The sequence below is a fragment of the Ichthyophthirius multifiliis genome (assembly GCF_000220395.1).
Source record: "Ichthyophthirius multifiliis unplaced genomic scaffold scaff_1120509251426, whole genome shotgun sequence".
Classification (NCBI taxonomy): domain Eukaryota; phylum Ciliophora; class Oligohymenophorea; order Hymenostomatida; genus Ichthyophthirius; species Ichthyophthirius multifiliis.
Genome location: NW_004085885.1, coordinates 60,979 through 87,731, shown reverse-complemented (window position 1 = coordinate 87,731; position 26,753 = coordinate 60,979). Strand labels below are relative to the sequence as shown.

The following is a 26,753-nucleotide window of genomic DNA, read 5'->3' as shown; positions in this document are numbered from 1 at the left end:
ATATATATTATGTTTATATAATTATTAATATAAAAAATTTATATATGCTATTAATCAAATTTTTTAATACATATATTTTAAATAAATTATTATATTAATAAATTTATTTTTAGTTTTAATTCTTTTATTCAATATAAGCATAATCATTTTATAAGTAATCTAACTAATAAAATTACTTTATTATTATTAAACAAAATTTATAAATAATTAATGCAATCAAATAATAAATATATTAACAATAATTTTATAGATTTAATCAAGCATTAAAAATGTAAATTTAATTGTAATATTAACTATTTAAATTTAAATAACAAAAATTTCTTAGTTAATATGTTTACTTATTATATTATAATAAGAAAAATATATATTATTAATAAAATAATAGTTAGAAATATTTATTTATATATATTAATAATTTTATATTATTGAATGAATTTTATCATTATATAGATATTTATCATATTTTAATCTTTTACGCATACATATATAATATATGAATATTTTTTTTTTCCAACTATTTTAAAAATTAAAATTAAGAATGATTAACATATATATGAATTTGAATTTCTTAATTATCATTATTAAAGTATTATTTGTATATTAATTATTTTCTTCAAATTAATTTTTCTTATAAATTTTACTTTTATAAAAAAATAATAATTTGATCAATAAATAAACATATTATTTTTTAAATTAAGCTACATCAAAATAGCTTACTGACCTTAATTTTAGTAATTTTTCAAATAATAGCAAATAAATAAAAAAATATAATGTATTATTAATTCATATTAGGTTTATGATATCGAACTGTAATATAAAAATCATAATTTAAAATTAATCCAATAACATAAATAAAGTTAAGATTACAAATTAAAATATTAAATGAAAAATACTTATATTTTAGCAATTATTTATAAAAAATTATTATTTTATTTATTTTTAAATTTGTTTTCATCTAATATATATTTATAAGTTTGGCATATTGTAAAATTTTTTCGAGGATATAAAATATCTCAGTCACAAATTAATTTATTATAGAAAATCATATTTTTTTAAATAAAAACAATAGTAATATCTTATTTGATTTCTATATTTTATATTTATAAATAAAATTTGTCTTAATTTTTTAAAATAGGATTAAAAATGTATAGTATCAAAACAATTAAGAAAATATTTATAATAATCAAATATTTTTCTTTGTTTTTTACAATATGCAATATAAACAATTATTATAAAATACTGAATATTATCTTTGAAACAATTATTTATATAATTTACTAAAAAATAAATATAAAAACAAGTATAGAATAATAATTAAAAATAAAAAAATCTAAATCTAAGCAAAAAAAAAAAAAAAAAAAATATTTTAATAAAATATAATATTTTAAATTAAAATAAAAAAATAATAATATATATAAAAATGAATGACTAATAAACCTATTTTTCAAACAGAAATATATAAGTATAAGAATAAGAAATTAAATCATAAAATAGATAAAGATATTATAGTTCTATGAACTTTATTTAGTATATAAATATATTTGAAAAACCTCCAAAAAGACCATAATTAAAGTATTTTATAATTTTTATTCAAAGCATTTCTATACTATCTAATAATTAATTTTTTGTTAATTTTTATTTATTAATTTTAAAAGACCATCAATAGCTGATAATATTTTGGAAGTAAACGGATTTTCTTTAGGGCCTGAGACTTCAACAAATGATTTTTTACCAGAAATGTAAAGTTTTTTTTTTTTTTTTTTAATTATTTAAAATTTTATTAAAGAAGATAAACTAGTAAATCTGCTCCTTCTAATTATACTTTGATTGATATTTAAAGCATTCAAATGATTGATAATATAGCTTTTGATGAAGTAAAGTATAATTATGAAGATAATAAAAACAAAAGCGAATAAGATAAATATACTATTTTATAATATTTGCAAAGTAGAAAATAAATAAATTAATTTTGAATTGAAATAGAATAAATTACTATTAAATTGAATATAATAAGATTATATATTTAAAAAAAAAAACATTATATATTTAAAAAAAAAAAAAATGAAAAGAAATATATATTTTGTTATAAATATCAACTTTTATTATTATACTTTTTTTTCAATTTCTATTTTTTTAGAATTTAAAATATTTTTTTTTTTATAAAAAAACAAAAAAATTTAAAGCAATTTTCTTATAATAAGTTAAAATAAATTTATAAAATATTAAATATTAATCTACTTATTAAAAAAACAAAAAAAATACATTTAAAATTTAATTTATTAAATCAAATTATATATAATATTAAATAAAAGAATAATTACTCAAAAATCATAAATAAAAGCTTTTTATTTTTTTCATTAATTTATAATTTAAGGTAACAAAAATTTTATAAATTAAACATTTTAATTTTTTATAATAAAAATAATAATAACATATATAAAAAAGCAAATGAATATTTAAAAAATAAAAATAAAGACATCATTTATTTACTAAATAGCTATTACTAATATTTATAGAAGAAATTAAATTGGTTGATTAATCTTCATTATTATGACTAATATTAATTTATTTGGTCTTTTTTATATTATTTAGCATATAGTTCTTCGAATTATAATTTTATAAAATTCTATTATCCAAACGGGATTCTAATTTATTATCAATAATACTTATATCAGCTTATGGAGGTTAATATTTAGGTAATTTTCCTTTAATAATATAAGACCTATTTATTATTATTTTAAATATAATAATAAAAATATATATTATTGTGAAAAAAAAAAAATGATAAAAGTTACCAATACATATCCTCTGTTTAAATAATAAGTTTAGCATTTTTAAAATTTCCATATTCAATAGGTGTAAATGAAACAATAAAATTAGTACCTTCTCTTCCATATCCTTCCAAAACTCCCTATTTAGGAAAAACAGTAAATTAAGTATCAGAGTCAGGAGTGAAATCAGCTATAAAAGGAGTAAATTATTTCGCTTTATTAGTAAGTTTGAAAGAAACACTAGTAGTTTTATTCAATTCTGAACTAATAATAATAGTATCGTCAAAATCAGGTTCTGTTGCTTCCAAATCTAGGAAATAACGCCATCTTCCACCTTAAATGCGTATTATATGAAATTCTAATCGTGTTTTAAAGGGTTTTAGAGGATTAAACTTGGTAGAAAATTCAAGTGAATCATTTGGAGAATTAAGATGATTTTTCGTAATTTTAATCTATAAGCATTTCTATACTAAACTTTAATATTCATTTTCTATTCCTTTAAGTTCAAATGTAAATGTATCATTATTATTTTCATTATTTTAATTATCATTTATATTTATAATTCCTGGAAGATTTACTGTAAATTCTTCGTCAATAATTTCTCTACATTTTGTTTTAAATGATTATATAACTAATTGTTAATTGCATTATGTTGATCCTTCTAGTGGATATTTCCAGAATATTTTATCATTAAAAGAGACTACAATTAATGCATGATATTGCATTATTTGAGTTGGAATAAATGAAAATGGAATAGATAATGTTTCTTAAGCAGATATTGTGAATTGGTAACATTCCTCATCATCTTAATTATTCTTGAGAAACTATTTTTTACCAACAAATAGTAATTTAAAAGCGTGCTTATTAAATCCCTTTATATTTTATTAAAAAAAAAAAAGAATATTTAAATATATTTATTTTTACTGATTTTTCCATATAAACTTATACAGTAATTTATTATTTGAAAGGATTTTTAAAATTAATAGTAGAAGTATAGTCTTTATTAATATTTATTTATATTTTTTTTTTTTCAAAAACTTAAGGTTAAACACCACTTCCACTAGCTAAATAAATCCACTTACCTATTTCTTATGTATAAATAGTAATATCTGCTTACTCAACTTATTCTAAACTTGAAGGATAATGGTTCAAATACACAGTAGTAACCTTTAAAGGTTAAAGGATAATATCTTTTGGGAAAATTTCGAAATTATCTAAATTAGAGCATTTAACGAAGGCTTTAACTTGATTTAAAGTCGGATTTTCAAGCTCTAACTTATGTGTAGAGAATTTACCTAATTCAGTCTTTAATATTGGAAGTTTAACAGGCAAAACATCTTCACTAATTAAATTTAATTCGAACCATTTTTCACCTAATAAAGCATTTGAAAACATAATTGAAGCTTTTTCTTTCCCAACAAAAATTGGACTAAAAGTAAGAGTATAGCAAGCACTTTCTTTTGCATATAAGATAAATGTTGGATCTCCTATTAAACAATTTCCTCCTTTTATAACTACATCAAATATTACTTCCTTATCTAAAGGGTTTTCTAAAAGAATCTCAAAATTACATTATTGTCTTATAAAAGTATTCATATCAATAATACTATCTGCTTATTAACTTTATGTATTGACTAAAATTGTATACCATAAATAGCTTCCATCCTTAGATATAAAAGTAATTGATCCGGTATATTATCCAGAAAGAATAGGGCAAAAAGAAAGCTTATAAGTACTTTTTTAACCACTTTTTATTTTCAAAAAAGGATCACCTTTCGCATAAAGCAAATCTGTTTCAACTTAAAATTACACATCCTGATCTAAAAAGGGATTTTATACAATTATTTCTTACATATAGGTTTCTCTTACAGTACAATTTACTACTATATGTCCTTCCGAAACAGGCTCTTCACCAAATCCTTTGATTTAATATTCGTAAAGTTCATTTGTGAAAGTATTTGTTAATATTAATTTACATTCTCCATCCTAGATCCATTTAGGAGAAAAAGTTATTGGAAAAGATCCTTAAGATTTCTTTTTGACTATAAATTCTTTATTAAATGAAGGTGGACATGAAAAAAGATGCGAGTTTTCATATTTATCCTTTTAAAATTGCACTTTTATTATCCAATCTTTTTCTGTATTATTTACTATTGGAATTTCTTGAGTTCCTGACATTCTGGCAGGTACTCTGAATTCTAAAGTTGCTTATATTGGCTTTGGAATACTAGTAAATTCTAATTTATAACGCCTAATATCTGTTTTTTCCTCATTTTAGAATATCAATTCAAGCTAATAATCTTTTACGGCATTTTTAAAAAGAAAATTTAAAGGGAATTAATTATAATAAACTAGAGCCTATGATTCTTCTTCTGGATTTTATTATTTTTCTTTATTTCTTTTTAATAATAAATTCTTCTCCGTCAAAGAACTTCTTGCTTAAACATAAATATTTTTTATCTAAAACTTTTAAGGAACCTAAAGAAAAGTGACAATAGGATTTAAACAAACATTATAAGTAGTAATTTCAGGATTTCCTCCAGGAAAAGCAATTTTTTCGTTAGTTTTAAATGAAATATTTTTTTAATTAGGAATAAATTTTTCTTTATTTCGTTCCTAAAGTAATTATTCAATTAATTTTCTTGCCTTTTTCATTTATTCGTTTTAATTTGTTATTTAAACGTGTAGATTTTAAGCCTCATCTACAAAAATATTTTTTTATATCTTAAGAATATCTTAATTAATTAATGGAAGATTAACTTTAACAATTATTTCATATTAAAATTCTCCTAAATCAGGATCTTTAAAAATAATAAAGCATCTTTAAGTTTTCATAACTAAAGGGATAGTAACTAATGAAAGATTTATCGTTGAGCCTTTACTTATATTCATTTTTTTGGATATATATTATCTACAGAAAAATGAAGGAAATATTTCTTCTTATTAATTTTTTTATTCTTACTATTATTTTGGTTTTTCTTTTTACTATTTTTATCTTTTTTTTTTATAATTTTCTTATTGCTCTTCTTAGGGTTTTACTTGCATTATAATAACTTAAAATTTTCCATCATTATCATATTTGTTTGTTATTGGAATTTATATCTCTTCTACTTCATATAAATATGATTAAAATTCCAATATTTTTTCAGATACTCTAGAAGTTATTTAAGATTTTAAATCAAATACAAGAGCTGCTGCTTAAACATTACTTTACTTTTTATTATTAAAGAATATTCTACCTGTTACCACATCACTCACCTTAGATGTAAATTTAACTTTGAAACTAGCTGTACTTTTAGGTTCTATTGCGAAATTTTCATCTGACTCCATTTTGAAATGATTACTTCCTTCCATTCTTACTTAATAAGAAATTATTCTATTTGTGGGATTTGATAAAATAATATTTCTTATAACCTTTTTTAATATATATTAAGGTTTTTGTATTTATAACAAAAATTATTTACTTCTTCTCCTAAAACGCATGAAAAAATAATAGGATTTATTTTAGGAATATAATGTGGTAAAGAATGCATCATTTATAAACAAAATAGCATTAATTCTCTCATTAAAGGACTTGACAAATCTTATGGTTTTATATATGAATTAATTCCTATTTTTTAAATAGCTTCTACTATTTTTTCACAATTAGAATTACAATCCTGATAAGAAAAACAATCTTTTTTCAATTCAATCAATGCATTTTATGCTACTTTTCCTAAATAATTCACTAATAAAGCTTACATAAAAATCCCGTCTTTTAAATCTTGTTCTAAATTAATAAGACGAGTATTATTTTTCCTTTAAAAAATGCATTCAATCCAATAAATAACAAGAGATTCTGAAGTAGAAAGAGCATTAGAATTTTAGATATAATCTGGAATAGTTAGTTTGTCAGAAGGAATTCCTTAAATCAATTTAAAATTTTTAGTATTGACCCTATTAAGGAAATAGATTTTAAGAATCTAATAAAAAACAGTAATCCAAGCATCAATTTACAAATAAAGAAAAGTGTTTTAACTAAGCATAATACCACTTTAAGAAACTGTACTAATTAATTAACTAGGTAAAAATTTAATAAAAATAACATAATCTCTATAACTGAGTAAATACTCTGGTCTAATATGGTTAAGGAAAGCTCCTTCTTTTTTTAAAAATCTTAACAAATCGTCATATTATTTGTATATTTTTTATATTTATTCATTTTTAGGAAGTAATGAATTTATATTTGCTTTCAATGATTAACATTAATTGTTTCCTGTTAAAAAAAATATTAATTCAAATATTTAAGAACCATTATGTTCTATAATACAAGAAGGAAATTTCTTTATTGGGCTTTGTAAAATATTATAATTTAACCATCTTGTTATATATTCAATACTTTTATCTAATAAAACTTTTGGAATAGGATAATATCCTAGTGCTTGTGCTTAACTTTTTGTAGAAGAATAACTTTAAACGGAAGTTCCTAATTTTCTTTTGTTTCTATTTTATTAACCATCTTAAGAAATTAAATCGTCCTCTTCTTCTTGGACTATAATATTACCGTTTCCGTCTTTTAATTTTAATTTATAATCCCCATATGACCTCTAGAAATACCCATAATTCGAAAATAAGCAATTGTCAGATGTCCCTGATATTATTATCGGGTATACATTTTCCTAATCATCATTAAATTCAATCCTTGTACTGAATGAAATGGGCTTTTTGGATGAAAATACAACCTCTACTTTTATACGTTATTTACTTATTCCTAAATTCTTTCCTTCAATCCAGTTAATTTATATATTCAATGCTTAAATATCTTATATTATTTTATATTTCAAATTTATGTTATCATATCCATCATTTATTATTCTAAATATGCACTTTGAATTTATTTCTAAAGGTACAACAGGTAAAATAATTTCTTTTCTATCAAAAAGAAGTCTTGGAAAGGAAGATTCTCCTAAAAAAAAAATGTTTACAAATATATATATATATATATATATATATATATATATATATATATATATATATATATATATATATATACCTTTTAATTCAATTTCGACATAAGGAACCTAATTAGAAATTTCATCATCATTTTCAATAAACAAAGGCAAATAAATATTATATTTGTCAGGTGCATAAGGGTTAAAATAAGCTTTAATAATTTAAACTTGATTAGCTTCAACAATACCAGAATTAGGTTCAATATTAAAGATTTTTTCTTAACCAATTTTACTAATATCTATTCTCCATTAGATATTTTACCTTCCAGGATTGTTTAAATTTATTTCTATTTCATCAGCAAAACATTTATCAGGAGTTGTAATAATTTTTTTTTTAAATTCACATACTTAAGGATCTACTAAAAATTTAGGATATAATCCTCTACATAAAACATATCTTTCCAAATTAGGAATAGTTCCGAATTTAAAAATACGAATAGGTATTTTAAAATTATATTAAAGAACTTCCTTAGGAGCAAATTTTAATAAAAAGCTCATTTATTTATTTGGTAAAAGATTTAAATTATAAATTTTGCTTTTTTTCTTTTATTAATTTTCTCCATCCGAACTATCGTATTCTGATAAATTTTCATTATTATTCATCGGCCCATTTTATTCTTAATCTTCATCATCTTCATCTTTTTATTCACTTTATTATAAATTCTCGTTTTCCTAATCTTCATGAACTGAGGTGATAGCTGATTCATCTTCTTGATTTTCTAGATTTATTTCTAAGCATTCAATACCTAATTCAGCATTTGGATTTTCTTCTTTCGATCTCATATCAAATTATAAATCTACTGCAATATTTGAATTATTAATAAGTGTCATTTTCAATACCGAAGGGCTGCCTAAAGTAGTCACGTTTCCAAAATTAATCTCCTTTTCAAAAATACTTACTTCAGGGATTATACATTCTACTTTGAAAGGGACTTTTAGTATTTTTCCTCCCCTAATGCATATTATAATATCATCCTTTATATTTTTTTCTTCAAAACAAACGAATTTTACTTAAATTTCTTTACTTTCTTCTGGGCCAATTCTTCCTTTAACAGGTAAAACCTGTACAAATTCAGGTAAATTCTAAATATAGAAAACGGCTTAGTTTCTGCTCTAATTTTTTATGTTGAAAGTTCGTATTTCTTCTTTTGCAACACATACTTATTTTAAGTCTAAATTATTTCCTTTTTATATTACGCATTTGGCATCCTAGACTATTCCTTAACATTTTATAAAAGTATCCAACCCGTCTTTTACTTTGAGAGTCAATTTTTCTTCTTCCTACCTTATTATTTCATGACTATGCGTATTATTTTGGCTAGGATGGTAAATAACATTTACATTAATACTTCCGTGAGCCTCAACTTCTCCTTTTTCGGGTTCTACTGTGAATATTTTACTTTAGTTTGCTAAAAATTCAAATTTAGCACTTGCATTTCCATTATTACAAAGCTTTATGCTTTCTTTTGTTATCATTTCATGGTTATCATCATAAAATTAAAATTTGATATTATTTTTTGATAAATCTAATTTAACCATTTAAATATCAGCTAGTATTTAAAATTCAAATACATGTGATTCGTTTATTATGTATTTTATATTGCTTTTAAATTAACCCAGAATTTAACTTTCTAATATTATATCAAAACCACCTATTTAATTCGGAGGAATTATCTACATTTTTTAACTTGTCTTTTTTAATTCTTACTAATCCGACTTTTATTTATAAATTAATATTTTAATTCTTATTATTATTTTTTTTAAAAAAAATACTTATAATCTAACTGAAATAGAAGTTCTTAAATCATTTTTTATAAAAAATGTTTTTTAAATAGTAGAATTTACATAAACAGCATCAAATTAAATATAAACAGGTCCTGCATATATTTTCTACAATTCACTTCCATCTAAATATTTACTTATTTCTCTAATTTCTTTGTGATTCTAAGGTTTTGAAGGCCATCTTTTTTTCAAACTTTAATTAGGATCTGGATTAAATATAGTTTAATCTTCGAACTTTAATATATTTTATAAAAAAAAAAATATTATAAAAATATACTTTTTTAAGAGGTAAATATTTTCCAATAGGTTTATTTACATATAATTATTCATCCACAACTGGAAGTTATAATTAAGGAGAATCTATTCTATTTTCAACCATGCCAACTTCATATGCGAAATCAATTGGAGCCTTTTTAAATTTAGCTTTTATATCTAAATCTTCATCAGAACTAGAATCTTAATTAAGATTTTATTACTATTACTATTATTATTGTTACTACTATTATTATTATTACTATTATTATTATTATTATTATTACTATTATATTTTTTAACTCTTTTAATCATTTTAATTTTCTTCTGTTTTTTAATAACCCATTTCTTTTATTTTCTATGTTAATTATTTATATTTTGCTTATACTATTTTATTTTTTTCATTTTGTTTCCTTTCTTTTCTATGTTCTCTTATTAAATCATCATAAATTTTATTATTTGTATATTTTTTCTTCACACTTTCATCTTTATTATTTATCACCCATTAAGGTATTTAATTTATTCTATCTTCTTACTTTATAAATTATTTTTTATATAAATTTAAATATATATGTATTAAAATTAAATACTTTTATTCTTAGATTTTATTAAATAAAATCATTATCATTAACTAGTTAAATTTCTTTTTAAAAACTTTCAGGAAAAACATTTTCATGTCCTCTTTTAATTTATTTTTTATTTGAAATACTAATTGCTCTTCCCTTAACTTTGATTTATAATTAATAAGCTCCCCCAATCAAAAAAACATCAAAAAATCTATCGAATTTTCCAATAGCTTTAGGTGTGAATCTCCCTATAAAAGTTTGATTTTCAGATCCTTACAAAACACATTATCCAGGCAAGACTTCGAAATAAGGAATTTTTTTAAATTAAATATCAACAGGTAGTACTTTATTTTTATTCTAAACATAAAACTGAACATCTCTATATTCATTAACAGGACAAATGCCAAACTAAATGAGACTTTTTTCAATTTTAACCGTAGGGCAGATTCCTCTACCTGTAAGATGTAAAATGGTAGGCTATAAATTACAATTTTCATACTAAAAAACAGCCGAATAAGCATAATCTTCAACTTCTGGTAACATGTCATCCCCAGAAATAGCATATGATTAACTCCAAAATTTATTTTTCGGTAAAACCTAAGCTTAAAATGTAATAATAAGTTTAATTTATGAATATTCATCCACAAATCCCTCACAAGGTTCAACACTAAGTATTTTTTCAGTCAATTCTTTTCCAATCTAATGTGGAGTTAGCAAAGAATTATTATCATCGCCAGAATAAATTATTCCACTTCGAAAACTGCTCGTAAATTTCATCCTCTGTGGTGTATTATTGACCAAAAAGCATGTTGTTTTTAAAGCCTAACCAAAATAAAAAGTCCCCAAATCTAATTAACTACTCTCAATACCCTTCTCATCTGTAATAAACTGCTTAAATTCTACACAAGTAGCATTTATTTCAATTTATTTCTATAAACATTCTGCATCACTATTCACTTCTATTATTCCCCGATAAAGACCAGCTTCTTAAGGCGTATATATAGCATTAATAGCCATTTCTTTTGATGGTTTAATGGTAAAAAGGGAAGGAACCAATACTAGATTTTAAGGATCGTTTGATTTAAGTTCTACTTTTGCGATTTAACTTCCTTCGTTTTTGAAATAAATCTTTTCTTTTTTCCCCTCTTGTATTTTGCAAAATCCAAAATTTATAAAAGGCTCATATATTAAAAAGGCACATGCTTTATAAGCAAACAAATTTATTGTTTTAGTGAATTAATTTTCACTTATTATTTTTAGTTCATCTTTGTAATTATCTAATATAGTTGTTTCGAATGTTACTATTACTCGAACAGCCAAGCCAGCTGGTATTTATCCTTATATTTCATAATCTGCCCTAAAAAATTATGTTTAAGGCTAAAATATGCGTATTCTACGAGGCTTTTTTGTTAAATTACGAATTTGTAAAGGTATTTCATATGTCTAATTTACTTAAATATCTTTAAAATATATTTCTTGAGGATTTATTTCTAAAGGCTCAATTTTTCTTAATATATAACTTATGTTTGTAAAGTTTGTCATGTGTATCGAATCTTCTTTTCTTGTTGGAATTATTGACATTTTTTTAATATAAAATATTTTTTTTTTGTAATTATTTATTTTTTATTTTGTTGTTAATATTATTTTTTTATTAAAATTATTTTTGTAATACTTTATTATAAAATAAAAAAAATATTTATAAAAATGATGATAAATATAAAAAATTATTATAACTTTTTTATAAATATAAATCTTTGTATTTTTATAAATATATTTTCTTATAATTTACTTTTTGTTAATGGTTTAAAAACATTTAATAGACAATAAAGATATTGAAAAATAATAATAATAATAAAAAAATAAATAATAAAGTATTTATTTATAATAAATAAATATAATTGAATATATGAAAGTAAAAGTTGTTTAAAAAAATTATAGATATTGTTTTCAATAAAAAAATTGTTTAAAAAAAAATTTATGTCAAAGGTTAAAGAATATATTAATAATCAAATTATTTATTTATAAAAATATAAAATTTTATATTTATTAAATATTATACTATTGTTAATATAATTTGAATTAGATTATATATCAGCAAAAAGAATAATAGATAAAATAAATAAATTATAAAAATTTTTAGACCAATAGACTATATATTGATGTAATAATTAAAAAAAATATATATATTTACAATATTAAATAACATTTATAATAAAAAGATAATTTAAATAAAGAAAATAAAAAAAATTAAATATAATAATAATAAATAAATATTCATAAAATATAAATATATATATTTATATATATTTACTTATTTATATATATTTTATTTACAAGCTACTTTAATTAATTTTCTAATAGCTTATAATATCTTTTTATTATATTAATTAATTTTATTATGCATAATAATAACATCTTACAATTTCTTAAATATGGTATCTTTAATAGATTTGAATTCATAATATTATTATTCACTTTATATAATTTAATTTAATTTTTAATATTTAAATATATATATTTAACAATTATAAAAATTTATATTTTAATAATAATAAAATTTATTGCATAACTTTTTTTTTATCTAATAAATTTATTATTTATGAATTTTTTTTATTCTTATTATTATAAATATCATTTAATTTAGTAAATTCAAATTATTTAACTCATTTTTTTTTTTGTATTTCTTTAATTTATTTAATTTAGGTTTACTTAAAAAATTTTTTTTTAACTATTTAAGAATTTTAATTGTATTTTTTTTTAATTTAATTTTTTTTTTTTTTTTTTAATCCTCATAAAGAGTTGTCACTCATATTACTTACAACTACTATTAACTATGAAATTCGAATTTAATTTTTGATGAATATTTTTTACAATATCTATTTTGTATTTTTTTAAATTATTTAGTTTATTTATTCCCTTTTTTATTGTTTAAAATCTGATATAAATTATTTACTTTGTATTATGTTTCTTACATTTTAGATTTTTTTGGATAAAATTCTTTTTATTTATTCCTTTTTAATTGTTTATTTTAAATATTTACTTTTTTATATATTTTATAAATATATTTATTATTAATTTTTATATTAATTAAATCATTCATTTTTTTTTATATATTATATAAATATATTTATTATAAATTCTTTTATTATTTAATAACTAACTAAACATATTCTTTTTTTATTAAATCTTAAAATATTAATCAAAATTTACTTTTTTTAATGTTTTTATTCATTTAATATAATTCTGTAATTTAACAATACATTAAATTAAAGAAAAACTATTTTTATATAATTTTATAATTATATCAATTTTTAAGACAATATTTTTACAAATATAATAAATTATTGATTTTTAAATAAATATATATTTGATTATCTCCAATAGTTTTTCGAAATAAATCTATTTTTTATTTCTTTACAACTATTGAATATCTTAATCTTTCGATTTTAACTTTAAAATTTATGATTAATAAAAAAAAAATCTATTATTTATATAAAATTAAATAATATATAATTATGATGTTTAATTTTAAGTAATTTAGAATAACATTATTTTATTTTATTTAATTTATAATAAATACTTTTACTTGTTTTATTTTTTTATGCTTATTTTGTTAAAATATTATTTTTATTTTATCATTTAATTTAATAAATAAGTTGGATTTACAATTTGCTATTTTTAAATCTACTTTTGTATATTATTTTTTTATTAGTTATAAATTATTTTTGAGTATTTTCTCAAGATAATTTAATTTAGAAACGTATTTTATTTAATCTTTGAATTAGATTAATAATTTTTTTATTATTATATCTTTAAAGTTTTTATTTTTTTGTTAAAAAAAATTGACAAAATAAAAATATAATATTTTATTAATAATTAAAAATTATTAATACATATATATAAATAAATATATATAAAGAAATATCAATTTTAATACTATTATTTATGATATTAATTATTATTATATTATTATTGTTTTTATAAATTAATAACTAAAATTAATTCTAATTAATTTTCTAAGGTAAGTAATAAATAAGCACATTCTTCTGGTATTTCTTTAGCCAAAGAATAAGAGGTACCTAAGAAATTTAAATAATTAATAGTAACATGATTTTACTCTAAACTTTCTGCAACTTGTTTTAATTATAAATATCTTTATTCATTGACCTTTCTAAGCTATTAATATTATTATTCTTTTGGTAAATTTTAAGGCATATTAACACAATAAGTAAATTTAGGTATTAATTAAGTTTAGCATTCACTCATACATTCAGGATCCATTTATTCTAAAGCATCTTAATCTATTTTTTTTTTTGAATATTAAAAACCAATTTTTTTTTCAGCCATAGAATGTATATGCTTTTAAGGCTATATTTTCAATTTAAATAATTATTATTATTAACAATATTATTCTTAGCATTTTATTTCTTCGGCTATTGAAATATTCATTAATGAATATTCATCTTAACCATTTTTAAAAAACCTCTAATTAATTGATTCATTATTATTTATTTCTAAATGTATATTATTATTAAAATTTAATTATTTAACGGAATTAAATTATTAACCATTCTTTGTTGAATGACTTTAATCTAAAGATTTTTCAGGGTGAACATCATCTGCAAAATCACCTTATCCTTTTTGCATTATTATTTAGAGAATAATTAATTTATAGTGATTTATAATTAGTTAATATTAAAAAAAAAAATTAATAATAAATAGCTATAATATTTAAATAAAAATATTAAAATGTATATATAATAATATAATATAATAATTGTTAAATTATATATTAATATATATTAATATATTATATATTATTATATTTATATGAATATATATTTATATTTTAAACTGTATTTATTTTCTTATTATTTAATATTTTTAAAAATCTATTTTTTTTATTTTTTATTATTATATAAAGATAATTTTTTTTTTTTATTTATATAAATTTTATTTATCTTAATTTAACAATTAAATATTTATTCTCTTTAATTTTATATATTAATTATAAAACTTTTAAAATAAATATATCATAAATCAATTTTTTATTTATTATATAATGACCTAATTTCAAAACATAAAGTTTTTTAGTTTTAGTAATCATCAATTTAATAATAATTCATCAATTAATTCATAAAGTGAATGGACAGTTAAAAAAAATAGAGAATTAATAGAAAAATAAATTGATTTATTATTTAATAGGCTTAATCTTCTTAAAGAAGAAGAATAAAGATCGCTAAAAAAGCTAAATGATACTCATCATAAGACTTAAAACTTAATAAATTTAAAAAAGTATAACTTAGAATTAAAAGAATAGGTTTTAAAAAATAAATTTATTATTATATTTTTAAAAAAAGAGAAATTATAATAAAGATAATACTCAATCATAGTTATTCAATCTTTAAAAAAAGAATTATGAATAAAAAAAATATTAATAAAATGAAAAAAATTCAATAATAAATTCTTTAATTTAAATGAAAAAATAAGAAGGAAATTAAATTAAAAAGCAAAAACAAATAAATTTAGAAAAAATAAGCCAAATAAGAAAAAACAACTTAAATCAAAATAAATTTAAGCACGATACAATTAAAGAACTTGAAAAACAATAAAAAAATAACGTTTTAAAATTTTGGTGTAAATAAATTTCAGATATATAAAAAGAATCTTAATTAAGAAAAAATATTCATATCCAAGTCAAAGCTTAGAAAAATTTAATCCTTGAAAAACTTTAAAAAGAGGAATTATAATTATTATAGAAATTAGAGCATTCTTAATTTTTAAGAATATCTGCTTAATAAGAATTAAAAAAAATATATTCTATGCCTAATTCTGAAGTATCAAAAGTTTATTAAGATGATAATAAAATATAAATTATTTATAATAAGAAATTTATTTAAAAGAAAAAAGGATCTTTTTATTATAACTAAAGAAGTTAATCATAAGCATAATAAAAAGTAAATAGATATTCGTTTAATAAAAATTGATAAAATATATTTATTTATAACATTAAAATATTATTTATATATTAAATAAATAACTTGAAATTTAGAGTTTATATATATAAAATAAAAATAATTAACTAAAAAAATTATGACATTAATATATTTTATTTATTTGAAATATAAATTTTAATTTTTTTTTTTTTTTTTTTGAAAACAAAATTAATAAATATTTTATTTTTAAAAATAATAAGTAAATAATATTTTTTTAATTATAGATTTAAAATGGATGATCTTTAATTAAAAACTCTATAAGATTATTGGCATATTAGTGATTCTATATAATTCCAAAAATAATAATTAAATCAATAAATTTCCTTGGATTTAAAATAAAAATAATAGGAATAATTATAAGAAGACTAAATTTAATTATAAAACAAAGAGAATTAAAAATAAAATAAACAATTAAATTTATTTGAAAATCTTTATTAAAATGCTTTTGAAAGATAATAATAGCTTCAATAAAGTCAAATATAAATCCAAAAATAAAATTAACAATAAAAAAATTAATCGAAAATAGACTCAAATTCATAGAGAATAATTCTTAAAAAGATTGAGGTTTATTTTTAAATAAATATTTATTTATTTTTTATATATATATAATAAAAAAAAAAAAATTTAGGATTTTCTTTAAGCTTTAATACTTAATTTATAAAAAAACATTAATGAAATATCATTTGAAAATGTAGGAATTTTATTTTAAGAGTTAGGTATTTTCAGATGTTTTTAATACTAAATAAATGAATAAAATATGACTGTTCAATAGATAAGTTAGCTAACTAAACAAGAAAGAGAAAGAATGCAATAAGAAATTGAATTTCACGAATAAATTTGGAAATTAATGTCAATAGATTAATAACAATATAAAAATGATTATGAAATAGATTTAGTAAATAGTAGGATAGTTTTTGAATTTACAATGATTTTGCTTGAACAAAAAGTATTCTTTTTTAAATAATTTAATATTTAAATATGAAAACTTTATAAAATAAAAATAAGCTTACATTAGAGCAAAGTGTTTAATTATTATAATAAGTAATTTTATAAAATTGTTTGTAAAATGATCAAAAAGTACTTGATCTTTATTTTTCTATTGAAGGAAATTGGAATTTACAAAAATTAATAAAAGAATTTAAAAATATATTTGATGATAAAACAACTCTAATGGAATATTATACTAATTGGAAAAAAAATAACAATCATAGTAACACTTCTAATGTTTTTGAAATTAGCAATCATTCTTTTAAACCTTAAATAAATGATAAAAGCAGGGTTATTGATTAATCTAAATCATAAATACATTAAAATAGATATGATTAATTATATGAGTAATATAAAGAAAAATAAGAAAAATAAAGTTATTTGTAAATTCAAAAAGTAAATGAAGAAATAGAAGGATGTACTTTTAAACCAAAAATAAACAAACTTAAAGATTAACAGTATATATTATAAAGAGTTAGTTTTTTTATATTAAATAAAAAATAAAAAATATTTTCATTTATTTATCTTATATTATACTTTAATATTATTTTAATATAAATAATAATTAAAAAAAAAAAAAAAAAAAAAAAGTTAAGAAAGAATTAAATAAGAAAAAGCTTATGAAAAATTATATAAATTGCATGATTAAAAATAAAGTTTGGCAAAAGAAGCAAAAGAATTATATGAATTTTAAAAATAAGAATAAGAGTTAGAAAACTGTACTTTCTTCCCTTAAAAAATAACTAATTCTAAACATAACTAATCTGTTTAAAGTTAAAATAATGCTTAATTATAAGATATTAAAGGATTTAATTAACAATTAAGAAGAATGTACAAAGCAAGGAAAGAAAAACTTGAAAAACAAATGTTTTATTAAAAATAAAGATATCAATTATCATAGAATAATTAAAATAATATAATTAAGTCCTTTAATTTGGCAAATAAGCAATAAAATAATCAAAATAAATAACTTATAGGACATATTGATATTAATATTACGAAAAGTAAAAAAGCAAAAATCGTACTATATGAAGGCGATAATCCTATTTAAAAAGCTAAAAGTTTTGTAAAAATTCATAATATATCACATGATATAACACTAAAATTAGCAGAAATGATTGAATAATATTTAAATTAACATTAATAATAAATAAATAATTGATAATTTTATATTTATAAAAATAATAATTGAATAAAAATTTTGATATTAAAAATTAATAATTATTTATATATATAAAATAAATTTATAAATATCGCAAAAATAAATTATATTTATATTTTTTAATAAAAACATTATTTTATAAAATACAATATAATATTTTTAGTAATTAATTTATTTTACTAAAAGACTTAAATATTAATAAAATAAAAATTAAAATGTTTGGTAAATTTATTAAAATTTACTCTAAGATTCCGAAAATTAACATCCGAAAAATACCCAAAAGTTTTTGATTTTTATAAAATGAATATAAAATAATAATAATTTTTTTATATATAATATAAACAATATTTATTTATAAATCTATATAATAAATAAAATAATAAATAGCATATTTCTTAACATTTTATTAAAATAAATAGGTTATTTTTGCATTAAAGTCTTACTAGAGTAATCTAATGTAATTTAATATATCGAATAGTTCTAAAAAAACTTAAATCAATTGAAACAAAATTTAAATAAAAAATAATTAGATGATAAATAAAATGAATTCGAATAAAAAATTTGCAGATATTTATTTAAAAATACTCATGATATATAAACAAATTTAAATATTTTGGATTATTGTGTTTAAAATAATAGATTTTCAACAAAAATAATAAATACAACATAAAAAATGATTGAAGAATAATAAAAAACAATAAATCCTAATGATATTTAAAGATATACATAAATTGTATATAAAACAAATAAATTTAGCTATCAATTTGTTCTTAAATTATATGATTAATTTTAGCAAAATATAAATAAAAATCTAATAATTAATTAAGACTAAAAAATACATATATTATATTAATTTTTTAAAAAGGGAATAATAAAAATACCTGAAGACATTAATTTTGATAAAAATTAAATCAATTTAGAATAACTAATTTTAGTTGTATGGATGTATTAATTATATTATATTTAAAATAAGTTGCCTATATAAAATTAATTTTTAACTCTACTTATTAATTAGTTACCACATACATGCTTATAGAATCTAAAACTAAGTTATTAATATAGATTAAAAGAAATTTTATTATTAAATTAAATTTAAAACTATAATTAAAAACTAAACAATAATTATAATTAATTAATTAATAAGAATTAATCAAGAATCGAATCTTATATTGAAATTATTTTAAAACTAGCAGATATTGAGTTTTAATAACAATATTTGATTGATCCATATATTATTGATTTTTTTATTTAGAAGGGTTAAAAAATTATTGAAATAAATGGACCTTTTCATTATCCTTTTTAGGAAGATTAAAGCATAATTAAGTCTAAAGATTTAATGAAAAAATATACATTAGAAAAAAATAATTACAAATTATATTATATTCATCATTAAGATTATTCTAATAAAATTGACAACGTATAGTAATAAATAGATTATATAAAAAAACTTTTAGATATTTGATAATTGATATAATATTTATTATTAAATGTTTGTATATCTGTATTAAAATAAAAAAAAATATTTCAAATAATATAATATTTAAATTATTAACAAATAAACATACATTTATAAGATATTATGATTGTATTTGATTACAATATAATGAAAAAAAATTACAAATAAAAGCATTAAATAATTTTAAGTAAATATATATATATAAATATATATATATATATATATATATATATATATATTATTTATTTCATTTAACTATTAATTTTTATCATTTTAATTTAAATATTAAATTCTTTATACAATTTTATTTTAATATCTTATATTTAAATATATTACTATAGATAAAATTATTTAATTAATGATATCCTTATAAATTTTTAGAACTTTTAAATTTGAAAATAAAATAAATTAAATATTTATATTATATTAATTTAAATTATAAATTTTGATTTAATAAGAATCAAGTATTATATAAAATCAATAACTTTTTCATATATGTTAGGCAAGTATTTTCTATCTTTCTCATTTATAAAAATTTTAATAAATTTTTTATAAATAAATATAAAAATTTGTATTTAAAATATTTTTCTATTTTAATATTAAATTATTTTATAAAGAGTTAAAGTTTTGCAATTTAAAACTTCCGATATATAAAATTAATACATAAGCCTTTAATAATTAAACTATATTTAATCAAATAAAATATAAATTAAATAAATATTTTTTATGATATTTAATAATATAAATGATAATAAATTCTACTTTTGTTAATATTATTTAAAATAAATAATGAAAATATATATAAATATAATTAAATATTATTAAATTATAAAATATATAAAAAAATATTTAAATATCAATCTTCTTTATCATAGATAGGCATTCCTAATATCACTCTTAAGTCTTTTTTATAACTTTTATCTTATTGATAAAAAATGTTCTTTTTATTTTATTGCTAAAACTAGACAATTAAAATCCACTTTAATAGTATTAATTAGTATTTAAAGTTATTGTATTTTTTTAATTAAAAATTCCATATTCTGTATCATATTCATAATCTTCATTATCATATGTGCTAGGCTTAGTGAAAATAGATTTATCCATAATATAATTAGAATTATTCAACTTAGATTTTGATGATTATCCACTTGCACTTGAATCTGATGAATTTTTTTAATTTATAATTAAATGTTTAACTTTTATTCTATAAATTATAATATATCATCTGTTAATTATTACTCCATTTTATTTATATATGAATTTGTTATTTTTTATTAAAAAAAAAAATTATTATTTTTTGTGGAATTTAATAATCAAAATATATTTATTTTTTTAATTTATTTTAATATTTATTTTATAATGGTTTTATCTTATTTTTATTTTTATATTTTAATTTTATTAGCAATTATATTCATTAATATTTTATTAAATGATTTTAATAAAAGTATATTCATGTAATATAAATTAAATGATATTTTCATAAATTAAATTATAGAATATGTCAATAAAAAAAAAATGAATATTATTAATTTATTAATATAAATAGTTCAATAAAATTTATTATTTTTTATTACATTTATTAATTTATAAAAGCTAAATAAATATAAAATTATAAAACAAAAAAATCAAATGCTTTCAGGATATAATTATTATTTTATTTATTTAAATTTTTCAATAGCATTTTCATGAAAATTTTCTACAAAATATTTCCCTTAATTTGTAATGTATCTAAGTTTATTATCTAATACAACTAAACTAGGAATGCTCCTTAGTCTAAAAAGCCTAGAAATATTTTCATTTCTTTATTAATCATTATAAGGAATTGCTAAAAATGGCATTTTTTAATAATAAAAGTTAAATTCTTCTATCGAATGATCTTTGCTGAAAAGTATTATTTCCATTTATTTATTATTTTTATTTATTTTATTATAAAAATCAGCTAATATTGGTGTAAATTATTTACATGGAAAACACCAAATTGCACTAAAATATAAACCTACAAATAATACTTGATCTTCAAAACTATCTATTTCTAAAATTTAATTTTATTTTTGGAAAACTTTACCAATATTACAACTTTAAGACATTTCTTTTTTAAATATCTTTTTTTTTTTAATTATAAAAATGTATATTAACAAAATTTAACTTTTATTTTTAACTCTTAAATTAAATTAATATAATTAATTTTATTACTATATATTCATATATTTTAATGTTTTTTTATTTTTATTTTTATTTTTTAAAAAATAAATTAATTAAAATGAAAAAAAAAGGAAAAACTTGTGATAATGATAGTCTTATTTTATTAATTAATTTTTCTTAAAAAAGTTATTATAAAAAAATAAATAAAATAAATTAGATTATTATACATATATTTTAATTTCTTTTTAAAAAATACATTAAAAACATATTAGTAATAATAAACGAGAATTTTATAATATTTTATATAAAAATGATCACTTATTTATATTGCATAATTTAACTTGGCAACAAATTTCCAAAAATAATAAATTATAAATGATTATTATTTTTTAAAAAAAAACGATAGAATAAATGATTTTGAGTAAAAAAATTACTACAAAAAATAAATATCATAAAAACTTCAAAAATATATAAAAAAATATTTAAAATCAAAAATAAGATTTAATTAAAAATAACTATTTAAAAATTATATAATAAAAAAAAATAAAGATAAAGTTAGAGTAATGTAATACTAAATACTGCTAATAAAAAAATTAATTTGTAAAAAATATTAATAGTAAAAAAAAATAAGTAAAAATGATAAATATAAAATACCTTGTAAAATTATAAAATATTGATAAGTTATTAAATATTATATAAATAAATAAATATAAATGAAATAATATAAAAAATAATAATAATAATAATAATTAATAATAATAATAATAATAATAATAATAATAATAATTTTTTTAATAAAATTAAGGAATATGAAACTATTTAAACAAAATACTTTTAATTCTTTTAAATAATAATAATAAAAATTTAAAATCACGAATATTGAAAAATATTTTAAAAATGATTTAAAAGATAGATCTTTAAGTAAAAACTCAACAAGAATAAAGACTAATATATCTATTATTTTTAATTAATTAATTAATTAATATTTATTATATAATATGTATTTTAATCTGAATATATATATTAGTTAAAATAACATTATATATTATATATAAATAATCAAAATAATTTTTTTATGAAAAACATAAAAAATAATTTCATTATTATCAATTAAAATTTTTTTTAATATATGTAAAAGATTATACATATTTTTATCTATATAATAATATTTTTTTAATTATAAAGATATATAATTTTACTCTAAATTAAATGCTCTCATTATTAAAAATAATAATAATCGAAATATAATTATAAATTAGAATAAAAAAATATTTATAGAGACAAGTTTAGCAATTTTAATATTAGTTATTATGAAAAGTATTTTTTTTTATAATTATTCAAATACTTATGATAATCCTAAATAAAAAAATAGTTCTTATAATCTTTATTAATATAATGATTATAAAAAAATTAAAAAAACTAAAATATGGTATTAATGATATTTAAATAGAATAATAAAATTAATAAATTAACTATTAAATACCTTAAAAATTTAAATGAATTAATTTTTAATATTTGATCATTGTAATATATGTTATCTTTATATTTTTTATTTTAAAAAATAGTATTTTATTAATAAATTTTAGTAAATACAATATATATTATATAATATAAAATAATAAAATGATTTCTCATTATAATTCTGAAAATTAAATGCTAAAAACTAATAGATCTTATAATTGTTCACTAATAATTTCTTAAAGTATTTTTTCAGATTCATTTTCTAATAAGAGTCTTTTAGATTCTTCATAAAAAAGTTTAAAGCTTATTAATAAACCTTTAAAAAATAACAATATAATAATATTTAATAAAAAAATACATATTTATATAAATAAAATTAAAATATACTAAATTATTATTCTTAGGATTCTACTTAATTTTGTATATTAAGTTTCTAAAAAACTATTTAAGAATAGTTTTTGTTTCAAAATTATAATTTCCAGATTAAATTAATCGATTTTTAATTAATTTTTTATATAAAACTTAATTATCAAATATATTTTCGATTTTACTAAAGTCTATATCATCTACTTTATTTTAAATAAAATAATTAATTTTTAATCCAAAAACAAATTTCTATCAAGGCATAAACTAACAAATTTATTAAAAGATATTGCATTTTCTTGGCTGACAGGATTAATTAAATCAGCTTCTTACAGAAACATTTACTCAACATGATTTAATTTGTAAGTATCATATTCTATATATCTATATAATAAATTAAATTCATAAAATTCTATCATTTCACTATTATCTAACTATATAGTTTAATATAAAAATAATATGAATTATTAATAATAATCTAAATATTATTTTTTTTATATAAAAAAAATACATCAATAGAGTTAAATATTTGCTTTATATATATTTTTTTTTCCTATTTAGTAATTTCGTAATAATTTATACATTTTTTAAAAAAATTTTCGAATAAAATATAATTTTAATTATTATTTTTAAAATTCAAACTCATTTTAATATCTGTTATAAGTTTTTGTAAGTTCTTTTCTTCTATTTTTCCTTAAAAAACTCTTTAAATAAATTAATTTGCTTTTTCTAAATTCACTAAACAGTTTTAATTTAAAATACAAGAATTTTAATTCTAAAAAAACTTTAATCCTTAAATATAATAATAATATTCATATAAATCCACTTTTCCATATAATCCAATAAACTTAGCAACAGTATCTATTCTGATATTTGTATTTTTATAAACGCCAATACTTGTAATTATTTTGAATATTTTATCATCAACAACTCTTTTTAGACCTTATTTCGACATAAGTTCATCATAGCAAAATGTATGAAGTTAAACTTTTTAAAAGCTATCTTATTTTACTAACTTTTAATATATTTAAGTTAAAAACTTTTATAGAGATTACATTGAAAGTGTGGCCTTTTCTTACTTTTTATTTATTTTATTTATTGCTTAATTTAATATTTAATTTGAATATATTTCATTGCTTGAAAACAAACGTTTTTCAGCTCTTTTATATTTATTATATACGATAGGTTTATTTGAAGAAATATGCATTATACTATCATTATTTAAGCCTTTGAAATTTATTAATAGAATTGTTATTAATAATATTATAAAAAAAATATTTACTTTATTTATTTGTATCAGTAATAGCTTTTTTATTAAAAGGATTTCCGGTTATAAATGAATGCATTCTGCTATTTATGTTTTCTTAGTAAATTTATCTTGTATTTTTATTTGGTGAATTATTAATTTATGTTTCTTATAAATTATTCTAATCGTATTCAATTTCTTACTTTTTATAACAAAAATTTATAATTAATTTATATTTTTTATTAAAATAAATAATATATTATACATTTTATATAAATTTATTTAAAAATAAATTAATTAGTTTTTTTGATTTAAAACGATCATTAGTAGTTTTTTTTTCTTATTCTTATTGTTCATTATTTTCTTCTTTTTCTAAATTTTCATAGTTTAAATCATATCTTATATTCTCTTAATTTTCATCATTTGTTTAACTTTCTTATACGTTTGTTTGATTTTCTTATATTTCTTTGCTATTTTTAATAATTGTAGTTAATTAAGATCCAAGGAATTTTTAAATGGCTTTCAAAAAATTTCTTTTTTATGAATTTTATCCATTTTATTAAATATTGATTAAATTTTATTCTAAATTAGATAATTATTATTAATAACTAAAAGCCTTCTTTTTAAATCTTCTTTATTTTTCTTAAAGTTTTTATTGTAATTTTTTACAATCAATTTCTGAACATATTTTTTTTTTTGTTAATTCTTTATTATCTTATAAAAGTTTTGCATTAGCATTTATCATTTCATAATAAACAGAAACTTATATTTGCATAGATTCTATTGCTTAGAGTATTTTTTCTTTTTCTAAAATATTAATTGAGCATTTTTTTACTAACTAATGTGCTTATTTATATTTCTCTTATAGGTTAGGATCTCCACTTTATAGTATTTCATCATTTGCAAGTTTTTAGATAATTTCATTTATTTAATCATTATCTGTAAACTTAATTTATTCTGTTTATGTTTCTTTTTCTTCTATTTATATTTCCTCTATTTGTATATCATATGTTTTTTTCTTTTGTTTTGCCTCTTATTATATATTTTCATTATTTTCTTAATTTTCATTTTTTTCTTTATCATAAACATCTTTTTATGTTTTATTTCATTTTTAAAATATAATAAATAAAAATAACCTGAATCTTCACTAGTATTATTTTCATTTTTATTTGAAATTTGTTTCTCTAAAAATAGTTATTCTATTAAATAAAATAAATTAAGAAAATAATATAAAAACAAAAAAAAGACTATTTTATAATAAATGAGAAACAACAGATATTTTTTAATTATTAAAGTTTTGTTTCTAGATAGATTACATACTTTAATTAGTTTAATTATGACCATCATTTTACTCTGATTAAATTAATTTTAATTTAAAATTTTCATTAGTAATAGCTTACATTTGAAATCTCAAAATATCTTCTTAATTTCTCATTTATTTCATTTATGTTTAATAAGACTTTATTTTTTTTTTTAAATATATATTCAAATTGTTTAACTCTTCTTGACTACTTTTATATTTTTTTAATTCTTCTTAACATTTTTTTAATTCTTCTTCATCATTTTATATTTTTTGAT

General features: G+C 17.0%; 3 protein-coding genes across 3 annotated transcripts, besides 35 other annotated features; 1 reads left to right on the top strand and 2 right to left on the bottom strand. All coding sequences in view use genetic code 6, as the record gives it.

The window, feature by feature from the left end:
* Nucleotides 1-398: 398 nt before the first annotated feature.
* Nucleotides 399-446: a microsatellite.
* Nucleotides 447-1,952: 1,506 nt separating this feature from the next.
* Nucleotides 1,953-2,010: a microsatellite.
* Nucleotides 2,011-2,014: 4 nt separating this feature from the next.
* Nucleotides 2,015-2,059: a microsatellite.
* A 419-nt stretch (nucleotides 2,060-2,478) lies between these two features.
* Nucleotides 2,479-11,943, bottom strand: IMG5_201370 (hypothetical protein; the record flags this gene model as incomplete). Its single annotated transcript, XM_004023950.1, has 8 exons — nucleotides 2,479-2,722; nucleotides 2,796-3,643; nucleotides 3,696-6,185; nucleotides 6,236-7,716; nucleotides 7,804-9,478; nucleotides 9,536-9,778; nucleotides 9,822-10,043; nucleotides 10,387-11,943. 8 exons carry the CDS (start codon nucleotides 11,941-11,943, stop codon nucleotides 2,479-2,481), a joined length of 8,760 nt encoding a protein of 2,919 aa, XP_004023999.1.
* Nucleotides 7,738-7,802: a microsatellite.
* Nucleotides 10,014-10,089: a microsatellite.
* A 17-nt stretch (nucleotides 11,944-11,960) lies between the features above and the next one.
* Nucleotides 11,961-12,012: a microsatellite.
* Nucleotides 11,986-12,027: a microsatellite.
* A 170-nt stretch (nucleotides 12,028-12,197) lies between these two features.
* Nucleotides 12,198-12,232: a microsatellite.
* A 355-nt stretch (nucleotides 12,233-12,587) lies between these two features.
* Nucleotides 12,588-12,636: a microsatellite.
* Nucleotides 12,600-12,646: a microsatellite.
* Nucleotides 12,616-12,657: a microsatellite.
* Nucleotides 12,651-12,689: a microsatellite.
* Nucleotides 12,651-12,695: a microsatellite.
* Nucleotides 12,696-12,849: 154 nt separating this feature from the next.
* Nucleotides 12,850-12,924: a microsatellite.
* Nucleotides 12,869-12,924: a microsatellite.
* Nucleotides 12,925-13,101: 177 nt separating this feature from the next.
* Nucleotides 13,102-13,137: a microsatellite.
* Nucleotides 13,103-13,142: a microsatellite.
* A 1,108-nt stretch (nucleotides 13,143-14,250) lies between these two features.
* Nucleotides 14,251-14,287: a microsatellite.
* An 828-nt stretch (nucleotides 14,288-15,115) lies between these two features.
* Nucleotides 15,116-15,210: a microsatellite.
* Nucleotides 15,149-15,210: a microsatellite.
* A 46-nt stretch (nucleotides 15,211-15,256) lies between these two features.
* Nucleotides 15,257-15,321: a microsatellite.
* Nucleotides 15,322-17,336: 2,015 nt separating this feature from the next.
* IMG5_201360 (hypothetical protein) lies at nucleotides 17,337-18,507 on the top strand (the record flags this gene model as incomplete). The annotated part of the gene is made up of 2 exons (XM_004023949.1): nucleotides 17,337-17,803; nucleotides 17,937-18,507. 2 exons carry the CDS (start codon nucleotides 17,337-17,339, stop codon nucleotides 18,505-18,507), a joined length of 1,038 nt encoding a protein of 345 aa, XP_004023998.1.
* Nucleotides 17,931-17,981: a microsatellite.
* A 1,647-nt stretch (nucleotides 18,508-20,154) lies between the features above and the next one.
* Nucleotides 20,155-20,202: a microsatellite.
* A 10-nt stretch (nucleotides 20,203-20,212) lies between these two features.
* Nucleotides 20,213-20,276: a microsatellite.
* Nucleotides 20,277-20,746: 470 nt separating this feature from the next.
* Nucleotides 20,747-20,820: a microsatellite.
* Nucleotides 20,750-20,803: a microsatellite.
* Nucleotides 20,757-20,820: a microsatellite.
* A 1,032-nt stretch (nucleotides 20,821-21,852) lies between these two features.
* Nucleotides 21,853-21,893: a microsatellite.
* Nucleotides 21,894-22,690: 797 nt separating this feature from the next.
* Nucleotides 22,691-22,730: a microsatellite.
* A 68-nt stretch (nucleotides 22,731-22,798) lies between these two features.
* Nucleotides 22,799-22,890: a microsatellite.
* Nucleotides 22,823-22,892: a microsatellite.
* An 844-nt stretch (nucleotides 22,893-23,736) lies between these two features.
* Nucleotides 23,737-25,275, bottom strand: IMG5_201350 (hypothetical protein; the record flags this gene model as incomplete). Its single annotated transcript, XM_004023948.1, has 2 exons — nucleotides 23,737-23,882; nucleotides 25,212-25,275. The coding sequence occupies 2 exons, from the start codon at nucleotides 25,273-25,275 to the stop codon at nucleotides 23,737-23,739; spliced, it is 210 nt and encodes a 69-aa protein (XP_004023997.1).
* Nucleotides 23,897-23,943: a microsatellite.
* A 322-nt stretch (nucleotides 25,276-25,597) lies between the features above and the next one.
* Nucleotides 25,598-25,637: a microsatellite.
* A 580-nt stretch (nucleotides 25,638-26,217) lies between these two features.
* Nucleotides 26,218-26,252: a microsatellite.
* A 441-nt stretch (nucleotides 26,253-26,693) lies between these two features.
* Nucleotides 26,694-26,741: a microsatellite.
* Between the last annotated feature and the right edge of the window lie 12 nt (nucleotides 26,742-26,753).